We start from the raw sequence: 21,741 nt of genomic DNA on the forward strand, positions 1-21,741 counted from the left end.
TAAAGAAGGCTATATATAATAAATACAATTATTATATATAGGCCCTATTGATATTGCCAAATGAACATTCAGTAAGCCACCAATTTTCAAAATCACGTCAAATTATAACCGTTTTTTAGATCTTAAACTGAGAGTGGTTTAAGTGATAATGATGTATATTGGATTGGTTGTAGGCAGTACATGTCCTCTAGTCACCTGAACTCCTGTATCTTTGCAATATTTACATCAAGAACCACAAAAGTTTTGGCCTTTATGGTGACATCTTTGCAGTTGTGGGTGACTACTGTTCTCCTTCTCAACATGTCAACCAAAACACAAACAATGAAACTTGTCTATGAAATGCTTAAAACCGTGCATAAAATCATCTTACATGGATTATTATACTGGCTGCATTAGTTTCAATTTATGGCAATTGTCAAAATCATGATAATTTTGTTAGAACCGGCAAAATATTTAAAAATCCTCTTTTGGCCCGAGTTGTGTGCTTCAGTCTTAAGCAACTACAACAACAAAGATATGCACAAACAACATGTCTGCAACATGATAAGACCAGACTGGGCGTGTTTGTGGTCCTACACGTGTACAGTCAAGGAAGGGTAATGTAAGTCAGACACGGAAAATGAGTAGTACAGACTAAGATGAGTGTCAGGAAGGGGAGTGTGTTGGGCTCCTGAGATTCTCATGCTGTCATTACGTCATATGGAGCAGGGTCACTATCTGTCGGCTGTGACTGAAGAGCATATTTAAGTGCTTTTGTAGTGTCTGTGAGCTGAATTGATTTTAACAGTTGCACTGATGCAGAAACACAATGCATTGTGTTTAGATTGATGAGTCGGTTTTGTTACATGTGACAGGTATGTCTGTTCTAATGAAGGACATAGGCTCCTGGGTGAATGAATTTCCCCTTGCATTAAAATAAATTTAAACCATACACCTTCCATTTGTAGCTCTATTGGCCTACAGACAGTGGCCCCCAGTTTGAGGGGCCACTTTCTTTTGAAGGGGGGCATGACAGAAAGAAGTTGGAGAACCACTGGTTTAGACCAAATGGAGAATACTAGCAATATTGACTACTTTAGATTGTTACCTGAGGGTGACATCTACTGGACACATCTTTTAACAATGCTCCTACCATCATTCTACAATCAGTCACTAACTTTTATACTGACATTAAATCTGATCCCAAAAACATGCAACGCATGGTGGCACTAAACAAAGAGCAGAGCATATGGAGAACATGTTGTATTTATTGACATTGTTCAAACATACATAAACAAAATGACAACAGTGTGAAGAGACAGCCCCCCGAACAATATGGTGACCTGTACAGCATAACATTCCTCTGACCCTCTTGTGTTGAGGAGAAGGGCATTTCATCATGTATGTATCGGTATGGAATGTGTGTTTGATAAGGCAAAGGTCCTGTTGGACTGAGTGTGTACGATTGCAATGTCAGTTTTGAACAGTAGGAAGAAACAAAGACCTTAAAAATAAACCGGGGGTGAAGTGATCTTATCTGAATCAGCCAATCCCACAGCAACAATACATTTTGTGTACAGGTGACGTCCATGCCTGCTGAGACAGAATTCTCAGAAACATTTTTCCAATCAACTTTTTCATTGCCGGCTTAAAAGGTAGCTACTACTGGTCATTTTAAAACCTAGACCGCATCTGAAGGGTTTTGCACCACGAGCCCAGGTTTTAACTGTGTGTATAAAAAGAGCCAGGCCACCTGCACTTTAACTTCCACCAAGTCGTACAGAAACGTGTGTGTGTGTATTTCTGTTGATGGATGTGCTGACGTGTCATCTTCACAGGCCGATAGTGTAGGAGCGTCCAGCTGGATTGTGGATGGCAGAGCAGGAGGGCTCGGTCACAGCCCATTCATACCACACTTTCTTCCCATTGTTGCAGCGCCAGAATCGCACCGTCACGTCATCGTCCCGGGATATGGAGATGGGTTGCTATTGGAAGGAAGAATTTGAAGAAGGTAGGATTAATACGTGAACACAGTGATGTATACTGTTAAATTTAGAAGACAAAGGATTTTTATTGAGTATTGACTGTGTAACTTACTTTGAGGGGGAAGAGGATGGGGAACCAGGAGAACATTCCAGGTGAATGTGTATCTGGTTTTATACCTGCCACAAACACACACACACAACACAAACATTAATATTTAGGTCTAGTTTTATCACAATGAGACTTCCCCTTTATAAAGATGACTTACTGAGTGTGACATCTTTGTACAGAGTTGTTTCAAAGTAGCCAGCAAAACCATGGAGCACAGAGTTACAACCCACAGAGAATCTGAGGCACTGATACCGATTATTGTTCATATCTGAAAGAAGAAACAAAGAGCGGTCAACATATTAAAATACATCTTTTAAGGGTATAGTGTACTCGTTCCTTGGCATACAATATGAGTTTAGGGTGTGTGTGTCTACCTGTTGTAGGGTGTGAGAAGGTGAAGCACGGTTTAGGGTCAGCCAACTGGTGGAAGTTATGGAGGCGCACTACATAGGGAGTCTCAAAATGGCACTCTGGGTCCTTGTCACGTTCCCGGCACCCCCGCACTTCGTTGTAAAGCTTGGAGGAGGACAGGGGAGCCAGGAAGGACGTGTAGGAACAGGGGATGCTCACGCCATCATCTGAGAGTGATGTGACAAGACAAGGAAAAGGGGAAAGAGAAAGTGATTTGAGATGAAAGGAAGCATGGAAGCTACTGGAGGATGACAAATGCTTTCCACATGTGCATCCAGTGACTGCAGCTACAGTGTCTACATGCAGTACATAGATGATTCTTTAAAAAAAAAAGACAAAGAAAGTACCTTTGAGAAAGTGCTGCGCTCCATCCAAGCACTCAGGGGAAAGTTCATTGTCACCAAATGATCCAAGCAGCTCGCTGACAATGATGTCGGCTTTCTCAGGTGCTGCCCAGTCCCGCATGTCACATGACACCACCGTCACCTGATCACCCCACTCCTCAAAGCGCCAGTTCTCCAGCCTGAACAAGTGTGGACCAGTCGAAATGTTTTTTTGCATGGAATCAATAACACGAGCATTTAAAATATCTAAGCTCCACTTCACACATTGATATACAATCACGTTAAAACACTCATAATGGGTTATCACCATGCAGCAGTGGAACTCTGCAATATCTCCCTGCAAGGGATGTTTGATTTTCTATTTGGTCATATTGGGTAGCCGGAGAGCCATCAATCTTCCACAACTACTTTACTTTTCAGTACTACTTTCATTATCTGATCACACCAGGATGCACTAACAAGACAGGCTTGAAACTTCATGAAACATTGTGGGCCAATGATAAAAGTTTAACTGCATAGGTCTGTGAATATTTTGACCCCCTCGGCAGAGACTTAGGAATTGACATTAGTATTTAACTCACGTGATTACAGCATTGGGATTTTTCTCCACAGCATAAACCTTGAGCTTCCTGTCTGCCTGTCTGGCAGCACGCAGGGAGGCATTGACCAGGGGACCCCTCCCTGCTCCCAACACCATCAACACCCTGTGACAAAGAAAGAGACATAATGTTTTAGGTTGCTGCGATCACTGCTCCATGCAAATCTCTACCAGGGGATACAGCGGTATATTCCCAACACTAACTGGAGTTGTAACACGTCAGTATTTTTTCCAAGAACGTTACCCTGTATTATATGGTGCTTTATCAGGGGTACAGAGTGTTGGGTGCCATTGTCATTGTTTGTTTTTTAGATATGTGGAGCTACTCACTGAACGTTTGTGTCTTTCTGCTCCTCTGGAACTCTGTCAAGCAGACATTTATACACAGCCTGTAAACACAAAGACAAAGCAGGAGTATCAGTATGTTGTGTCAACCTCTTACAGACTAAATACAGCTCATCTAACCCCTAATTTCACACAAAAATAGACATATCAGTGGTCTGCAAGAGCTACAAAATCTGTCCTGTCTGTACAAACAGCAGATGAAATATTTTAAAGTAAGCTCAGAGTAAGAATGGGTAAGAAAACTACTATAGCTACGCTGCCATTTGTATTTGTCCTGAGTCTGCTATCAAACCAGTAGATCTTCTTTAAATAAAGACTTTTCAGTAGGCCACACAGTGAGTTTAAATTAACTTTATCCTGTAACTGCTTTAAACTGCTGACTTTGGGGTTTGTGGGTGACTAACAGCAGCTCTCATTTCTAGAAATCTGGCCAAGTTTATTAGTGGACCAAATCCATGACAACCCAGAGTGGAGACCAGGAGTCAGAGTCGCAGTCTAACACACTTCTCTGCTCCTCCATTTCAGGAGTTACTTAGTGAAAACCTTATAGTGACGGTGTCTGCCCCCCGACCACTGAAATTATTTAAGTCAAAGGTAAATAGAAGAGGAGTTGTGCATAAAAACCTCATAAAAATTAAAACCACAAGAGCAGTAGTGCAAATGAATAGGAAAATTAAATGTGGACTCAAACATCAGATCTCTCTCTTCTAAAGGTGTACTAGTAAATGAACTAATATCAGATTATGATATTGATTTATTTTGTCTTACTGAAACCTGGCTGGGTGATGGAGAATGTGTTAGCCTAAATGAATCCACCCTCCCAGTCATATTAATACTCAAATTCCTCGAGGCACAGGCCGAGGAGGTAGAGTTGCAGCTATCTTCGACTCTAGCCTACTAATCAGCTCTAAACCTGAACTAAATTATAACTCATTTGAAAGCCTTGTTCGTAGTCTTTCACATCCAAGTTGGAAACCACTGCAGCTAATTCTTTTTGTTATACTGTACCGAGCACCTGGTCCGTACTCTAAATTCTTATCTGAATTTGCAGAGTTTTTGTTAACTTTAGTCCTTAAAACGGACAAAATTATTATTGTAGAGGATTTTATTATTTTATGTGGACGTTGAGAATGACAGCTTCAGTACTGCGTTTATCCCTCTTTTAGATTCCATTGGCTTCTCTCAGAGTGTTCATGAACCAACTCACTGTTTTAACCACACCCTCGACCTTGTTCTGGTATATGGTATTGAAATTAAACTTTTAATATTGTTCCCACAGAATCCCTCTTTATCTGACCACTGTTTGATAACTTGAGTTTGTATTGCTGAACTACACACCACTGGGCAAAAATTTCTATACAAGATGTCTGTCTGATAGTGCTGTAGCTAAATTTAAGGATGCGATTCCATCAGCTCTAAATTCATTATAAGATCACAAAGTAACGGAGGACTCCTATGCTAATTTCAGTCCCTCCCAAGTCGATGATCTTGTTGATAGTGATGCAGACTCGCTGCGAATGACACTCGACTAGCCCCTCTAAAAAAGAAAATTGAGCCAAGTATTCCCATAGCTCTCAGTAGTTACGACTTCATGAGCTTCTTTAATGATAAAATTCTAACTATTAGAAACAAAATTCACAAAGACCTGCCCTTAACTGGCACCGACTTATCTCTAAACTCAGGAACCTTAGAAACAGCTGTAAAACCAGATATATGTTTAGACTGCTTTGCTTCCCTAAATCTTTACCAACTAACTTCAATAATTTCTTCATCTAAACCATCAACCTGCCTCTTAGACCCCATCCCGACTAGGTTGCTTAAAGAAGTTGGCATTCAAGGAACCGTATCAGATCGATTTCAGTTTGTACATGTTAACGATGAGTCCTCCATGCATGCCAAAGTTAGTCATGGAGTTCCTCAAGGATCTGTCCTCGGACCAATCCTCTTCACTTTATATATGCTTCCTTTAGGCAATATTATCAGGAATTATTCCATAAGCTTTCATTGTTATGCAGATGATACTCAGTTATATCTATCAATCAAGCCAGATGAAACTAATCAGTTAGCTAAACCTTCAGGATGTTAAAACCTGGATGACCTGTAATTTTCTAATGTTAAACTCATAAAACTGAAGTTATTGTTCTGGGGCCCAAGCACCTCTGTGACACATTATCTAAAGATATAGTTTCCCTTGATGGCATCGCCCTGGCCTCCAGCACCACTGTGAGGAATGTCGTTTAAGTCTCACGTTAAGCAAATTTCAAGAACCGCCTTTTTTCACCTACGTAATATTGCAAAAATCAGGAACATCCTGTCTAAAAATGATGCAGAAAAACTAGTCCATGCATTTGTTACTTCTAGGCTGGATTACTGCAATTCCTTATTATCAGGCTGCTTGAAAAAGTCCATTAAGACTCTTCAGCTGATCCAGAAGCTGCAGCACGTGTTCTGACAGGAACCAGGAAAAGAGATCACATTTCTCCTGTTTTAGCTTCTCTGCATTGGCTTCCAGTAAAATCCAGAATAGAATTTAAAATCATTCTTCTTACCTACAAAGCTCTTAATGGTCAGGCACCATCTTATCTTAAAGAGCTCATAGTACCTTACTACCCCACCAGAGCACTGCGCTCCCAGAATGCACCTGTGGTTCCTAGAGTCTCCAAAAGTAGACTAGGAGCCAGAGCGTTCAGCTATCAAGCTCCTCTCCTGTGGAACCAGGTTCCAGTTTGGGTTCAGGAGGCAGACACCATCTCCACATTTAAGAGTAGGCTTAAGACTTTCCTCTTTGATAAAGCTTATAGTTAGGGCTGGCTCAGGTGAGTCCTGAACCATCCCTTAGTTATGCTGCTATAGGCCTAGACTGCCGGGGGACTTCCCATGATGCATTGAGCTCCTCTCTCCTCTACTTTCTTTCCCTCTGTATGCAACCTCATCCCATTATTGCATGTTACTAACTCGACTTCTCCCCTTTCCGGTAGTCTTGTGCTTTCGCGTCCCTTATTTATTTTTATATTTACGATTATTATCATTAACACTACTATAAATATCTGTACCATTTTTCATTTAATCTATAGCAACATCACCTTTACTACCTGTACCTCTTTGTGTATATTGTGTAGACTGCCTTCCATCCCTCTCTCTCTGCCCCCCTCTCTGTTGTGATTTGGCGCTATATAAATAAAACTTAATTGAAACTGAATAACTACTATATTAAAAAAAATCCTTAACCCTAAGCATATCTGTTTGTGAGGTAGACAACTAAGAACAAGGTCACATAGCCATTTAACACCTTTCTAGTGCAGTTACAGACGTGTCTGATGGTCTTACCTGTTGGTACTGGGAATATTTAATAGGATCCTTCTCAAATACTTCATATGTCTGGGACTCCAGGTTGTCCATGAGTGGCTAAAGGGAGGAAGGGAAAGAAATACATTCTGTTTTTATCGTCAAAAGGTAAAAAAAGATAACATATCTATATTATGGAACAAACTTGAGCACTTCGTTACCTGCAGGGGAGACTGCAGATAGTCTTCATAGCCCTTGGCGAAGAGCTCGTAGGCATTGGGTGCAGGCCGGTTCTGGTTGAGGTACTCCAGGTACTGCAGGTAGGATCTGAAGTCCTTTTCAGTGTGGCGACTGGTTCCTGTGAAGACGAACTGGGCCTCCAACTAAGAAAACAGATTGCTTTAATAAAACAACACTTCCGCATTTGGCTGGTGATTAATTTTAGTTGAATCTGTGGAGTCATACCTTGAAAAGAGAAAAGATTATCCGCTGATGGGCTTTTGACAGAACAGGGAAGCCTTTCTTATTAGTTAGGAAGATGCTGGTGGGGAGTATGGCTGCCTTGATGGGTTCCCCGAGCCACTTATCAATCACAGCGTCTGAAGGCATGTCTGCTCCAACTTCAATAGCTTCAGGAATACAAAACAAAAGTGCATTTTCAGTAGCAGACACGGCCATGATTATTTCTTAATGCACTGACTTTGCCCCAGGCTGTCGCTTCACAGTGTTCTCTCTCACCAAGACAGATCCTCTTGTTGTAATCACAAAGGGTTCTAAATGAGTGCCACCTAAAGAAGCAGAGGCAAGTAAACAAAATGAGTCCAGAATTTCAAGGAAATCAATGACAACTGTTTTAGCATGCAGACAGCACCAGACTGCTCAGGAAGTGGACTGGCGTAAAACTAACCAGCTCCAGGTCTTCTCATCAACACTTGTGTCATCAACGTAAGTGCTTGGTTCATTTTCAATCAGATCTTCCCGCATGTCCTCTGAAGCCATCAGCGGGACACGTATCCAGAACTAATCAGACACAGAGGACGACAGCAGTTAATGGAAGAATTTAGGTGTCTGTCTGACTTCTTCACATGCATGCTGAGTATTCCTTAATGCTGTGTGTCTTACATTTGAGGTGTGGTGTCCAGTGTGGATGTGGTTTAGCAGCACACGGGCTAGATTGGCATTATGAGGGCCCTTTAGAGGGACCATAAAGACAGGCAGGCCCAGATAGGCTGAGAAGTTTAGCTCCTGCGCCAGAGCCTGGAGAGAAGGAAAAAGAATGATGAGCGTGGTGGGATGACACAAGGAGACAGGATTCAGAGTAGCAGACAGGAGAGACTGGACAAGATAAGTTCACTCATGCTACAAAGTCTTAAGATAAAACTCTCTCCAGTAACAACATCCACAACAACCTCAAAGGAAGTCTATGTCAAAGAAATGGTCCAAAGCGAGGAACTTACAGCCTCTGAGTTTCTGCGTTCTGTCTCGATTTCTGAATCTGCGTCGATCCATGGTGAGAGCTTTCCAACAATAAGAGTATTCCAGTCTAGACAAAGCATTACAGAGAGTTAAGAAAAAGCATTAATCAACATATCAGCATTTCTTGTCAATCCCGGGAGTCATTTAAGCTCTCAGTGATAACATCCATCTGTTTCACTGGCCCTATAGTGTGGGAAAAAAAGGCTTACGCTAACATTTTACCTATATACTAAATCTGATGTGTCAACTGTTTGTGTTAGCGCTGAGAGACATTGTAATTAATTAATGCCAGTGTCACAGCAGCCAAGTCATACATAAACAAACACAGTAAAATCAGTATACCCACATTAACACTGTCAGAGTTGTCTACATGGGTCCACCACACCACAGAGTGTTACTTTAACTCTTTTTGGAGTGTTGATACCTTAACACTAATTTAGTGTAATATTTTACTCTTTTTGGATTTGAAATTACACCGCAGTTGTTGTTCATTTTAGTTGAACTTTTGCACTGAATCCAGTAGGCAGCGTGAATCATTTTGTATTTGGTAAGAGCATTAGAGTTGCTACTAACAGTGTGGCGACATGAGTTTAAGTTATGGTGGCTCACCATTGCAAAACGTCCAGGTGCAAGCAGAGCAACAGCAATATAAAATATAACATTGACAGATACCACTTCATCAACTTATCAAATAGTATTAAAGTTTAGACACAGGACAAAAGCTTTAATCCAAAGCGACTTACAATTGCTATATATGTCAGAGGTCACACGCCTCTGGAGCAACTAGGGGTTAAGTGTCTTGCTCAGGGACACATTGGTGAATATGTCACAGTGGGGATCGAACCTAGGTCTCTCACACCAAACGCTTGTTACTTATCCACTGTTACATTGCCAGAGATCCGCTTTGGCATCAAGTGCTTGTCATGTTGTGACCATACATAATAGTTTAAATGATGATGATTTGATATTTATCGGTATAACTATAAATATGGAATGATATAAAAAATGTTATTGTGATAACATTTTTGCCCATATCGCCCAGGCCTAATATATATAATATATATAATACTTTTTCAGCTTCGTGAACTGCTTAATCATATCATATGATTCAATTGTCTAGCTTTGCAGTTCTATTTTCTGATGTACTCAACATCAGACATTTAACGCCTGCCATCACCTAAAGGTAGATGGACTGTGTAAACAAACACCAGGGAAAACATTCAAAATAAGTCCAGACTTCTATCCCTAACAAAAGTCCGATATGTCGAATAATACATTTTACAAATATATTAAAATGTCTGAAATGAAAAAGAAGAGAATTTATTCTGAGAATAGAAATTGACCCTAAAAGAAAGACCATACCATATTAATATGTATTAGAGTAATGTACACAATATAATGATGATAGTGCACAGTAATACACTGAATAATTGTGCAAGTAGGTAATTTTATGCATTGTATAGCAAGGTGCTTAAGTGAGTTTAAATATGATAAAACATAATGACAACAGGCATGTTGCGACCAGGTTTGGAATTTAGTAAAAGTTGACGTTGACGAAGCCTGACGTGATAAAGGACGAGAGGTCTAGAAACACTGACCTCTTCCACACAGCAGCAGGTCTGATCGGGTCTGAGCACCGGCTCTGGATTTAGCGGGCTCCAACTCAAACTCTCTCTTGAACCTCGAGTGGAACAGGGGCATGCACAGGAAGTCAAACCTGCACAACAGGGAAAGAAAGAAAGCACATCATTTAAACATCTATATGATTCATAATGTCAAGCAGAGGTGAAACGCAAACCTGTTTACTTAACAATCCCCCAGCCATCTCACAAAATTTCTAACAGAACAGCCTACACGAGTTATAATAAATACTATCCAGTGTCAAGCATCTTTGAGATTGGGCACGTGTTGGTCATTCACCGGCTAGCTTAGCAAGCATCAGGCACTGACATGCTAGCAAACCCACGCACTCATATTATGCTAGCACACCAGCGCGCCCTCTCGTGAGCTCATTTCTACTAAAAAAACTACTCGCACTGTGCAGCACTCTCCTCACCCAAGTTTGGCGACCGCAGCTAACGTGTCGGCTACCTCCGGCACACAATTCAAATCTCTCCCGCAGGACACTCTGCTCCCCGTGCTGGCAGACGCCATGATTTTAGCCGAATGGATGGATTGACTAGGAGCATCATGGCTTACGAGGAAACTGACGCCATCTTGGATCTGCAAGGACGTGCATGGCTATTGGGCGGCAAGATAGTTTAGACCCAAAATGGCATCGCAAGTAATTCAGTTGCATATCTCGTAAATTACCGCGATAATCCTGCATCTACATTCTTCAGTTCATGATTTTTTAACTCAACAGTTGATGTTTTCGTGTCAACGTTTTTTTAGGCTCTGTTTCAGAAATGTTATGCCAGACAAATAAATTTTTTGCTCTTAGATAAATTAACTTAGCGTAAAGTCATTTAATTTATTGGTATTCCATCAGATGAATTATTACTTAAGTCCCTCTATTGCTACTTTGTAATTGTCACTGGACCATATTTAAGACAGAGCAACAGTATGGAAAGTTTGACAGAAAATGAAAACCCTGCTGTTGGTAGCTTCCTTTAACAACACATTCAAAATAGTGTGATGTGTATGAACTTGCAAACAACTGGCAAGATGACTCGGTCACTCAGCAAAACATAGGGTTTGCAGAAAAGGGCTTCTCTAGATATTGCTTTCACCGCAGGTAGGATAAAATATCACTTATGTCAACTCAAGTGCTTTTGGACATGTGCCCAAGCGTGTGTGTTTTTTGCAGGGTGTCATATTTGGGAGGGCTATAAAAGAGTAAAAACTTTGTTTTTTCATACTAGATGCTAGATGACTGAGGGTCGCAGCCAATACAAACCATGTTTGACCAATTTTTCTATTAATGGACTCTGGTTTTAACTTTGTGTGATGACACTGCCAATCTCTGAAATTCTAATCAATCTATATCTGCAGATATCTGCTTCACTTACACCATTATGGCTTTGGAAGATATCTGTGGCTTCAAAGACTCTCCTGTGCATCGCAAGTGGTTTCCTGACTCTCATTTCGAAGATACAGCCACATCTTTTCAAATGAGTGACTATTACAGCTTTGGATTGGGAAGACTAAAGAAGTGTCGGAGAAATAGTGGGATCCCACTGCATTTCTTCATACCAACTTTGCCAAACTCTGCCAACCACAGACCTTCATTCCCCTTTTTGCCTGCCAACCATTCAGTGACAGTCCGCAGGCCTTTCCCTCTCTCTCATGGAACAACGACCTTGGGTTTCATCTTCGAAGGTGGGGTCATTGCAGCTGCCGACACACGGGCGAGTGCTGGGGGGCTTGTTGCCTGTCCAGCTGTTCATAAGATTACACCAATTCACTCCCATTTAGTGGTCACCTCCTCTGGTAGCGGTGCAGACTGCATGCTATGGGAGCGAATTCTGGCCAGAGAGATCAGACTCTACCAACTGAGGCACAGACGTTGTCTTTCCATATGTGGCACTGCCAAGCTCCTCTCCTTTATGCTGCACCCATTTAAAGGGACTGACGTGTGTGTGGCTCTTACACTTTGTGGCTGGGACAAGGAAGCAGGTGACACTGGCTTTGCAAAGAGGTCAGAAGACTCATCGTTTATTACTGATGATAGCTCCTCAACTGTTGTTAGTAGCCAAGATGTTACTGCAATGGTACATTCTGCATCTCCTAACAGTGGCCCAAAGCTGATATACGTGTGCAGTGATGGAGCCCGCCTGCAGGGGGATGTCTTTTCTGTGGGCTCAGGCTCTCCTTATGCGTATGGAGTCCTGGATAGAGGGCTGAGGTGGAGCCTGAGTAAAGAAGAGGCCATCTCCTTGGCAAGAGAAGCCGTGTTCAGAGCCACTCACAGGGATGCCTACTCAGGAAACAATGTGGACCTCTTTCACATCACAGCCCAGGGATGGAGCCAAAGAAAGAGAGAGGACCTGAAAGAGGAATATTATAGAGACATGGAGAGGAGGGCAAAGATAGTGGAGGGGGAAAAAAGAGGCCCTCTTCTTCAGAGTAGTTGATCCGTTTTTGTCAGCCAGCTAGAATACACTCTTTCTTCATGATTCATGTAGTCTAAAATGCTAAGTAGTTTGAAATTGTTGTAGCCTTGAAATGTTTTTATCTGAATGCTTAAACACAAACTAATAATTCCCACATTGTAAATACAGAGAACTACAGGACCACAATGTAACACAATGTTCCACAGCATCAACAGAGTGAATCTCTCTGCATTGAATGAAGCAGCTGAACAAGAGTCTCATGTGACAGAAACTCAGCTTGTGTAAAAGGGTGGTGATGGGGCAGTGGATAAGACGCATGCCTTTGGTATAAGAGACCTGGGTTCAACTCCCCACTGTGACACCCTCTGATGTGTCCTTGAGCAAGACACATAGCCCTTAGTTACTCCAGAGGTGTGCGACCTCTGATAAAATAGCAATTGTAAGTTGCTTTGAATAAAAGAGTCAGCTAAAATGAATAAATGTAAAACAGCCGAGGAACACACATTCAGACCTTTACTGTAATACATGCATGACAAAGCTTTATTGCAAACTGCTCTGCCCTACACACAGAAAAAGCAAAAGCCACAAGTGCTTTCCTTTACAACTATGCGTAGTTGCTGCTTCATGTGCAAAGACGTTTGTGTGTACTGTAGTGATGCAAAAACACAACTTTTAAGAGTTTTGCAAGAATTGTTTGCTTTTGCAAGGGATATGTAATGTTTTGTTTTTTTGGCAGAAGTTTTTGTGGTTAGTGTGTAGAGTTTTGCATCGCAAAACAAAATGTACAGTCCGCCCAAAACAGAGGGGGCGCTGTGTGTTTCTACCACAGTGAATTTATAAACGTTCGTACTCCGCAAACGGCGGAAATTGCTTGCTCACTAGACAGTTTCAAAGATGGCTCTTGCTAGTGTGTTGAACAGTGATTGTGCGGATTTTTCATTTGACAATTTTCAGCCTTTGACTCTGGGATGTGGACCCGTGCATAGCGGTCTGGGATTTGACGCTACGCCGGGAGACGGTCTCAGTTTTTCTGTTAAAAACCCGCTGTGCGCCGCGGACGAGGATGGCGTCGAGAGGAAAATAGAGTTCCTGCATGGAACCACCACCTTAGCCTTTAAAGTAAGTAACGTTATTAGAGAGACTTATTGTAGCGAGCCAACAGCATACAACTGTAAAGATACGTATATAGTTGACAAAGTAGACGTTTGCTAAATCCCCCAGAATTTAAACGTTATGCTTTATATCTAACATAACGCTAAGTTACATCTCAAACGTTAGCATGCTAGCATGGCTACAAACCGCTTTCTCATTGCAGATGACCTGAACCATTCATGGTCATTTGTCACAAATGGCTTCAAAAGCAACCCGATAAAAGTAACGTTAAGCTGGTCATCTTTGTGTGATTTTGAGTGTGTGATTCTGTTTAGGTGTCACAAAGCTATAGCTATTCTGCCATGTGGCTTTATTTACACCTGACCAGTGCATGAATGGGAAACAAGATGCCACTTCTGTCAACAGCAACTGTGCTGAATCCACACATGGCTTTTGTGTGTTTTAATAGATAAAGTAGGCTAATGATAATATAAAGATAAGCCACATTTGTGTTTTACATATAAGGATTACATAATGCTGTAACGTTATCAGCCTGTGTGCCTTTGATAGTGCAGGTGCTTTATTTTTGTATTGTGGAATAAAAGCTAAATATGATGAAGAGCTGTCTTAATGTTTTTTCTTTCAACCCTAATACACTATTTATGCTTTTTTAAACAAGGTAATTTAACTGTGCACCAGGAGATCTAACAGGTCAAGTGTAAACTTGTAACTTTATTCTGCTTATATGTCCTGGCATCTATTGTAGGAGGAGAACAACAACCTGTACATTTTTTTTTTTACTGCAATTTGTTATGGTTCATTGTAATTATACTATTACACCTTTGTAAATGTGGTTCCTTTTAACCCAGATGTCAACAGTGACTTTCCATACATGATGCTCTTAAGTATTATTTCAGAACCGGGCATTATATTCTGATGGAGATGTATTGAATGTTTGGTTTCCCCAGAAAAGGTCTAACTTGAAGACATAACTAAGTTTAAAATCGGCTGGTATTATTAGCCCCTACAAACTGATGAGGTAACACACCACAAGTTTGTCTCTCAACAAAAACACCATTATGGAAATGCTCATGGCATGTAGTAGCTTTGTTCATAAGTAAAGTACAAAGCTGGAGCTGCTAATGATTAATGTCAACAAAAGAGGGAATGCTGTTTACTTAACATGTGCTTCAAAGATTTAAGCAAGGCATAAAAGCTAATTAAAGCACAAGGTGTGTTTGCCCTCTACTTACAGAATCGGTCGATACCGTTGATTTATAATTATCAACTAGTTCCATGAAAACACCAAAAAACCAACAATGAATTCATGCTGTCAACTAGATTGTGTAATAGCCTGATAGTGCCACAGAACCCCATTGTTGTCCAGAAATTTTCATAAACCTGTAACAGCAATACCATTATGTCTGGGTGACATATCTTTTTTTATTACGATGAAAACAGCCTGTACAGCTTCTGCCTCTCACTGTGTCAGACAAGCAGAGCAGTGTAAATACTGAACCACGTCACAGCAGTTGGTTTTGGTCTCTTCAAGGGATTTGTTGATATAAAGAAAAGATAAAATAACAGTAACTTTATCCCTTAATCCCTGACTGGTGGGGGGGCAGCTGGTTGATGAAAACCTCCCCAGCAGACGTCTCCCTCTGACTGGCCAAATCTGTTGTCTTCACTTTAGCTCTGTATGGCTATTGTGACCGTCAGTTCAATGATAGAAGGTTTTACAGGGAAGCACTAAAGTCTTCCCTCTTATCCAGCAGCTTTCTGGCAGAGCTCAACTATATATTGTTTATGAGCAGCAGCACACTGTCTAGATAGAAATAAGAGGTTGTAAATAAACTGTACACTTTCATCACTGATCCATCAGTGACTGCTCTGTTGTTACACGTTTCCCTCCTGCTGTAATGTGTCTCCCTAACATGTTGTCTCCCCCCCCCCCCCCCCCCCCCCCCCCCCCCCCCCCCGCTGTTGCCTCTCAGTTCCAGCATGGCGTCATTGTAGCGGTGGACTCTCGGGCCACAGCAGGCTCCTACATAGCCTCGCAGACCGTGAAGAAGGTGATTGAGATCAACCCCTACCTGCTGGGCACCATGGCTGGAGGAGCTGCAGACTGTAGTTTCTGGGAGCGCCTGCTGGCCCGCCAGTGCCGCATCTATGAGCTTCGCAACAAGGAGCGCATCTCTGTGGCAGCAGCCTCCAAGCTGCTTGCCAACATGGTGTACCAGTACAAGGGCATGGGACTCAGCATGGGAACCATGGTGTGCGGTTGGGACAAGAGAGGCCCAGGTAAATACAACGGCTGTATAGGACATGCACATATGGCCTATGTCTGTTTATTATCCAAAATTGGTTTTAACCAGTAAAATTATTGAGTATTGGCAAATGAGTATTGAGGTAAGAAGCCATTCAATCATTTACTGGTACAAGTAATATATTTTTTGACTATAATTTAAAGAAAAAAAAAATAGTCTCTCTCTGTTCAGGTAGTAACATTTGTCCAAAGTAGGGCTTATGGCCAAAGATTTTATCACAATAAAAAATGTCATACCATTTGATATCGATAATTATCACGATAAATGTAGAATCATTGTTTCTTTTAAGTCTAAAGGGTGATTTTTGCTCCTGAGTGAAAGTTGAATTAACCAGATGGTTAATTGGGGTTTAAACTCTTTATGGTCAGAACATGACAAACACTTGATGTCAAACATTTATTGAAAATATATTGAACATTTGTTATATTGTTATTGAGGAAATTTATATTCCCAGCCCTATTCCAAAGTGAACATAGAATTAGTATTTAAAACTGAACATAACTGTTGTGCTCTAAAAAATGTTTTTGATGTATTAGTCTTAGAGCTGACTAATGACTATTTTCATTCTCAGTTAATTGGTTGGTCTACAAACGCAAGAAAACAGGGAAAAGTGCCTTTACAACATGAAAAGGCCAAAAAATGTACCAGCAGTTTGTCCCAGGTCAGTCCACTCTCCGGCTCTGGGTCTTTAGAAACCTTTGTTCCTGCTTTCGTTAGAATTTTATAGTAGTACAGTACATAATGAAATGAGCCATTAAAATACATTTTCAATCTAGCTCTCCCCAAGTAAAGTAATCACATCACCTGAGCCATTGAGTACAATAAATAAGTTACGGTGTACATACAAGCCTAGTGGCTGTTTAGACCAAGCATCTGGTTCAATAGTATGCAAAAGATTAGTAATTAGCAAACATATTCATAATAATAAGCATCATCGTAATGTTTTGCTATTGCCCTGACCTCTGCTGTCTTTCATGTTCACCCATGCCAGTGCTAGTACTTGGGTCGCCAGCTTCCTCACTGCAGCACCAAAAGTCTGTAATTTTGAGGCACTGTGCTGCACCTGCCTCGAGCGACCTCCTTTCTTTTTTCTTTTAACTGCTCAACACCACCTTGGTGTTTCCTCACATGTTTTTCATCCATGATTTTTGAAGCACAAAAAACGGGCTAGAGAGTAGGTCTGCGTTTCAACAGTTTCATGATGTTCTGATGTGGAGGGTGTGATTGATTGACGTAGCCAATTGTATGAAAACGTCAACATCCCACCCCCGTCTGGACCAGTAACCACACTCACACATGCCATCGTTAAAGGCACATACCAATCGATTTGCAACTGCAGTTTTTTGTGTCTGTTTTAATACTATGGTTTATTGGCCCACTTGTCCAGCTTCCCAATATAATAATAATATAATAATAATATCCTGCAGCCGAAGGTGACGTCTTTAAATGTCTTTGTTTTGTCTGATCAATTTACAGTGATAAAAACAGCAAATGTCTGCCCTTTTTGCTTGAAAAACTACTTGGATGATTAATCAGTTATCAGAATGCATATTAATCTTATATCTGATGAATCAGTTAATCTACACATTTGGATTATTTTTAATTTAAAAGATTTAGATTCTAAAAACTATGCAGGATGGATTTATAATTCTTTTCACGCAATTTTTCTTAGACTTCATTAAAATTGGAATTTTGTTTTGGTGTTTCACTTTTCAGCATATTTTTATATTCATAACCCAGTTTCAAATATTTATTATCAGTTCACCATATATGTATTTGCTCAAAGCAGGGTAAAACCAACATGGCAGATTTGTTTTTTTTTAAATTCGGGTCTGACTACTCAAACACACTCTTAACTGCCTGCTCCTGGCATGTGATTTCCACTGCAAATTTAATTTTGCAGCTCTCACAGTGAGCTGGTTAGCTGTTCAGCATAAGTCTGAAATGTAGTTTTTTTGGTTTCAATGTCAGGTTAGCAGTAATTTTTCTTGATATGAAACTGACCATCCACACTTAAATAATGAATGGTTTTAAAGACTGGTCAGCCATCAAATGTAATGATCTTTTGTGAACAGAACTGTCAATTCATGTGTTTCTTTTTAGTTACAAGTGCTGTTTCTTGATAAGCATATTTGTAGTTCCCAGAGTTACCCACTAGATGGTACTGCAGCCTCACTTATGCTCTGCTACCCTTTGTGCTTTTAGCTGTGGCTTTTGGATGCCACGCAGTGTGAGGCCGTACATCACAGAAGGTGTGTTTAAAGAGGCCGCCTCGGTGACACGGTAATGGAAAATCGATGAGGCTGGGACTGCATGCCAGCGACAGTGCGGGCGGATGATGGACGTTTGGTCTCAGCCCCGGACAATTGGGTCGCATGCATAATGCCCGTACACCTACTGAGATCGATGCTGGCTTTGTCTGGAAAGCACGGTGGCTGTGTGAACAATGACGGCCCGCCGGTGAGCCAACAAACGTAAATGACACACGTTAAATCCCAGGCAATCAATTGGGGAAATAATGATGATCCCTGGAGAAATTCAATAGGTGTGGGAGCTTTGCCATGGCCCCTATAATGCCAGCGATTGAATGGCAAGGTACATTTCATGTAAATTAAATCAATCGCGATTAGGTGGGAAGCTCATTAGCGGGCTACAGTCACGTCAAGAGTACTTATTCCCTGATGGAGTGTCTTAAGCTGGATGCAAAATAAATTGAATAAAAGGTATGTTGAGGAGCTTGACAGATATGACTCTATGTAATAACATTAAATGTTATGACACTTGTAATCAGTGCATAGCTAAAGCGTGATAAGTCGAGAGTGGCTTTGCTTTCACAGCAAAAAGCTGTTATACTCTGCATGGCACCCTCTGCTGCTCCCTACGAGTAAATCAACGGTTTTAAATAAAGTAATATTTGATTAAATGGGATGTAACCACCTTGACAAATAGTAGAATAGTGTATGATATGAGACCTTGTCAGAGAAAACCCATGTGGCAGTCAGTTCCCAAGAGAGTGATGCAATATTTTTTTGTCTGTTCTACGGCTGCTCTTATTATTTTTACTCCTCATCCAGTGGTAAATTCTTGTAGGAAGAACAGATGACAGACACTGACCCATTTGATGTTAGCCACCCATTCATGGCTCCATGCTCCTCGCCTACCTCTAAAAGCTGTCAGTCCAACCAGCTACACAGGCTGCTGTTTAAAGAAGCCTCCTTAAGCACCTGTCAGTTGATCGATGGAGTGGAAGGAGTCTCACTTGGCCGCAACTCCTGCAATGCTTCACCATCCAGGCAACGTGCCCCTGCTTTCGCTTTTTTTTGTATTTGTTTTTTTTGTACTGAGCCTTCGTCGCCACCTTCCTGTAAATTTTCTACATCAGCGTTTGAGGTGCAGAGACTGTTAAACGATATGACATTGGGCTCTACAAAAACCCCAGGTGTCTTTGGAAAGACATGGATGTGGGATGTTGGGTTTTTTTTGGTGCCGCTCTGCTTCTATACTTGGACCTCCTAAACAGTCCTTATCCACCTCCGTCAACTGTGCTACTCAACACAAGAGGCTGCCTTTACAACTCTCTCTCTGCCTATTATGTTTTTAACGAGTCCCTTACAGTTTTCAAGAGGAACAGGCAGGTCTCAGAATGGCAAATTACCCCCGTGGATAGGCAGGCACTGGATGATTATCATGGCAAGCTAACGACAGGCTGAGGAAGCTGCAATTTGCCAGTTGAAAGCAATGGTAAGCCCCTTTTTTCAGAAAGGCAAGTGGCTCTCTATCCCAAATAGACTGTCACTAGTTCAGCAGAGGAACTCTGCATGCAGGGATGTGCAATCTGAGGGCATTTTGAAGTGTTTTTTAATGTAGGAGATGAGTGATAGCGGTGGATATTAGGCAATTTCATATGCATGTGTCCCTGCCTTTCTCTGTGTGAGTATCATTTTCACAGGTTTTGCTTTGTGAAGCGCTATGAAAAACATGCCTTTTTGTGGGCTGTCTTTTTACCATCTGTAGGCTGGCTGTGGGCGAGCTCACAGGCTGGTGCTAGTCACTCATTCCACGTCACTTTGGGATCAGGCCTAGCGAGTGTGTCATGGTGCGGAACAAAATGTCTTGCATGTGTCCACAAAGCGTGGTGTGGAGCAAACTGTCCCTCACAGGCCTGTCAGAGCACTGTGGGTCTGCAGTGCATGTGGGATTACATGTTTGGCCAGTTTGGTGTGGTGTGAGCTCGCGCCTCCCATGTGTCATTCAAGTGTACATCTGAAGGTGAGGGAAATGTCCGCATAGAGGCGTGTGTGTGTGTGTGTGTGTGTATGTGTGGGAGGCGAGGAATGTGCTGTACTCGTCTGATGTCCACAGGATGTGTTTTTTGTCCTCCTCGAGGTGCAGTTACCTGTGCAGCTCGGGTTGCGGGTCGATAGTTAATTTTTAGCGTGTTTGCAGGGATCAATAAGGCCCGGAGCAGGGCCCCTGGGCAGACAGCGATGTGGCCCGCGTCAGCAGGTTCCTCGGCCGGCTTCGTTTTACTTGAAGAGGATGCAGCTGTTCATATTTGCCAGCCTTACTTCACTTGGAGAGGTTGCAGCTGTTCATATTCTCTCTCTGGAGAACATGGCGTATGTGCGCTTGCAAGTTTGAGTGTGTTTTGTTTGTGTGAAAGCGGCGGTGTTAGATGTACACCATCTCAGTTTTCCTGACAAAGCTCTACACCGGAGTCAGGAGAATGCAGGAGGCTTTTGCATCGAACTCAAGCCCCTTAACACTGTCTGTTTCTTCCTACACACCATCTTGACATGCCTTTTGTCCTTTGTCCTCAGGGCTGTACTACGTCGACTCAGAGGGGAATCGAGTGTGCGGCGACCTGTTTGCTGTGGGCTCAGGCTCCATGTACGCCTACGGTGTGATGGACAGCGGCCTGCGGCAAGACCTGACCGTGGACGAGGCCTGCGAGCTAGGGCGCCGTGCCATCTACCAGGCCACATACCGTGACGCCTACAGCGGAGGGCAGGTCAACCTGTACCACGTCCACAGCGAGGGCTGGACCAGGGTCTCCCAGGAAGACGTGCTCATGCTGCACCACCAGTACAAGGATCAGGCATAGTTAGGAAATGAAAGAGCACAGAGGGGACAAGGAAGTGGGGAGAGAATAAGGTTTGTTAGGAGGTTATTCTAGTATCCAATGTTTAAGATGTTCTGTAATGTCAGAGTTGACACATGAATAAAAAGGACTCAGCTGCCTATTGATTTCCACTTGCATTACTTCTGTGGGCCGTTCTGACTTGTTTGCTATAGCTTAAAGCTTTATATTGTACATTTTTAACAACGCTAGCGAGCTCCACTCACCCTGCACAGAGTATGATTTGAGGGACTGAAGGAGAGATGACTCAAATGTGCTTTAATACAGTGTGGGTGTACTGTGGTGCTTGCCCTACATACATTTAATTTGGATCATACCCTCAGAAACTACACCTTTCTCAATAAAACCTGTGAGGTTCTTTTTTTTCAAGAGTGTTGTTTATGTCATTTTGCACGATTGTACCTTTAGGTAGGAAGATAGTAAATAGTTGAGTTTCTCTGAATTTACTCTTTATTTAAGTGTATAGTCTTGTCGCCTCATCTTGCTTTTGATGTAGTCATTTTGCCACTGTTTTGTGTTTACTTTTCAGTCATCTGGTCCCCACAGCTGTTGGGATTTGGAGGTACATCCAAAGCCTGTTTTGTCTTCTCTATAT

The 21,741-nt window shown here is 41.9% G+C and overlaps 3 protein-coding genes across 3 annotated transcripts; 2 read left to right on the top strand and 1 right to left on the bottom strand.

The window, feature by feature from the left end:
• Window positions 1-1,227: 1,227 nt before the first annotated feature.
• Window positions 1,228-10,747, bottom strand: prmt5 (protein arginine methyltransferase 5). The gene is made up of 16 exons (XM_038718739.1): window positions 10,589-10,747; window positions 10,131-10,249; window positions 8,514-8,599; window positions 8,179-8,313; window positions 7,964-8,076; window positions 7,795-7,844; window positions 7,522-7,685; window positions 7,278-7,439; window positions 7,099-7,176; window positions 3,757-3,815; window positions 3,410-3,532; window positions 2,832-3,007; window positions 2,448-2,651; window positions 2,231-2,341; window positions 2,077-2,141; window positions 1,228-1,964 (listed from the first exon to the last, which is right to left on the bottom strand). Exons 1-16 carry the CDS (start codon window positions 10,684-10,686, stop codon window positions 1,812-1,814), a joined length of 1,896 nt encoding a protein of 631 aa, XP_038574667.1. The 5' UTR covers window positions 10,687-10,747; the 3' UTR covers window positions 1,228-1,811.
• An 802-nt stretch (window positions 10,748-11,549) lies between these two features.
• Window positions 11,550-12,608, top strand: psmb11a (proteasome 20S subunit beta 11a). The gene is made up of 2 exons (XM_038719391.1): window positions 11,550-12,172; window positions 12,269-12,608. Exons 1-2 carry the CDS (start codon window positions 11,550-11,552, stop codon window positions 12,606-12,608), a joined length of 963 nt encoding a protein of 320 aa, XP_038575319.1.
• An 850-nt stretch (window positions 12,609-13,458) lies between these two features.
• Window positions 13,459-21,515, top strand: psmb5 (proteasome 20S subunit beta 5). Its single transcript, XM_038718740.1, has 3 exons — window positions 13,459-13,706; window positions 15,674-15,980; window positions 20,827-21,515. Exons 1-3 carry the CDS (start codon window positions 13,482-13,484, stop codon window positions 21,108-21,110), a joined length of 816 nt encoding a protein of 271 aa, XP_038574668.1. The 5' UTR covers window positions 13,459-13,481; the 3' UTR covers window positions 21,111-21,515.
• Window positions 21,516-21,741: the final 226 nt, after the last annotated feature.

Source organism: Micropterus salmoides, unplaced genomic scaffold (genome assembly GCF_014851395.1).
Source record: "Micropterus salmoides isolate LMB-PRFRI ecotype aquatic unplaced genomic scaffold, ASM1485139v1 Ms_hic_scaffold_14, whole genome shotgun sequence".
NCBI classification, from domain to species: domain Eukaryota; kingdom Metazoa; phylum Chordata; class Actinopteri; order Centrarchiformes; family Centrarchidae; genus Micropterus; species Micropterus salmoides.

What these genes read in the sequence shown, in the direction of transcription:
- prmt5 (XM_038718739.1), bottom strand. Translation starts at nt 10,686, where the DNA reads ATGGCGTCTGCCAGCACGGGGAGCAGAGTGTCCTGCGGGAGAGATTTG. An exon ending in GATGAGAAGACCTGGAGCTG is followed by an intron (nt 7,845 to 7,963) that starts GTTAGTTTTACG and finishes CTGCTTCTTTAG; the next exon opens with GTGGCACTCATTTAGAACCC. An exon ending in GTACAAAGATGTCACACTCA is followed by an intron (nt 2,142 to 2,230) that starts GTAAGTCATCTT and finishes TGTTTGTGGCAG; the next exon opens with GTATAAAACCAGATACACAT.
- psmb11a (XM_038719391.1), top strand. Translation starts at nt 11,550, where the DNA reads ATGGCTTTGGAAGATATCTGTGGCTTCAAAGACTCTCCTGTGCATCGC. An exon ending in GACACTGGCTTTGCAAAGAG is followed by an intron (nt 12,173 to 12,268) that starts GTCAGAAGACTC and finishes ATCTCCTAACAG; the next exon opens with TGGCCCAAAGCTGATATACG.
- psmb5 (XM_038718740.1), top strand. Translation starts at nt 13,482, where the DNA reads ATGGCTCTTGCTAGTGTGTTGAACAGTGATTGTGCGGATTTTTCATTT. An exon ending in CCACCACCTTAGCCTTTAAA is followed by an intron (nt 13,707 to 15,673) that starts GTAAGTAACGTT and finishes GTTGCCTCTCAG; the next exon opens with TTCCAGCATGGCGTCATTGT. An exon ending in TTGGGACAAGAGAGGCCCAG is followed by an intron (nt 15,981 to 20,826) that starts GTAAATACAACG and finishes CTTTGTCCTCAG; the next exon opens with GGCTGTACTACGTCGACTCA.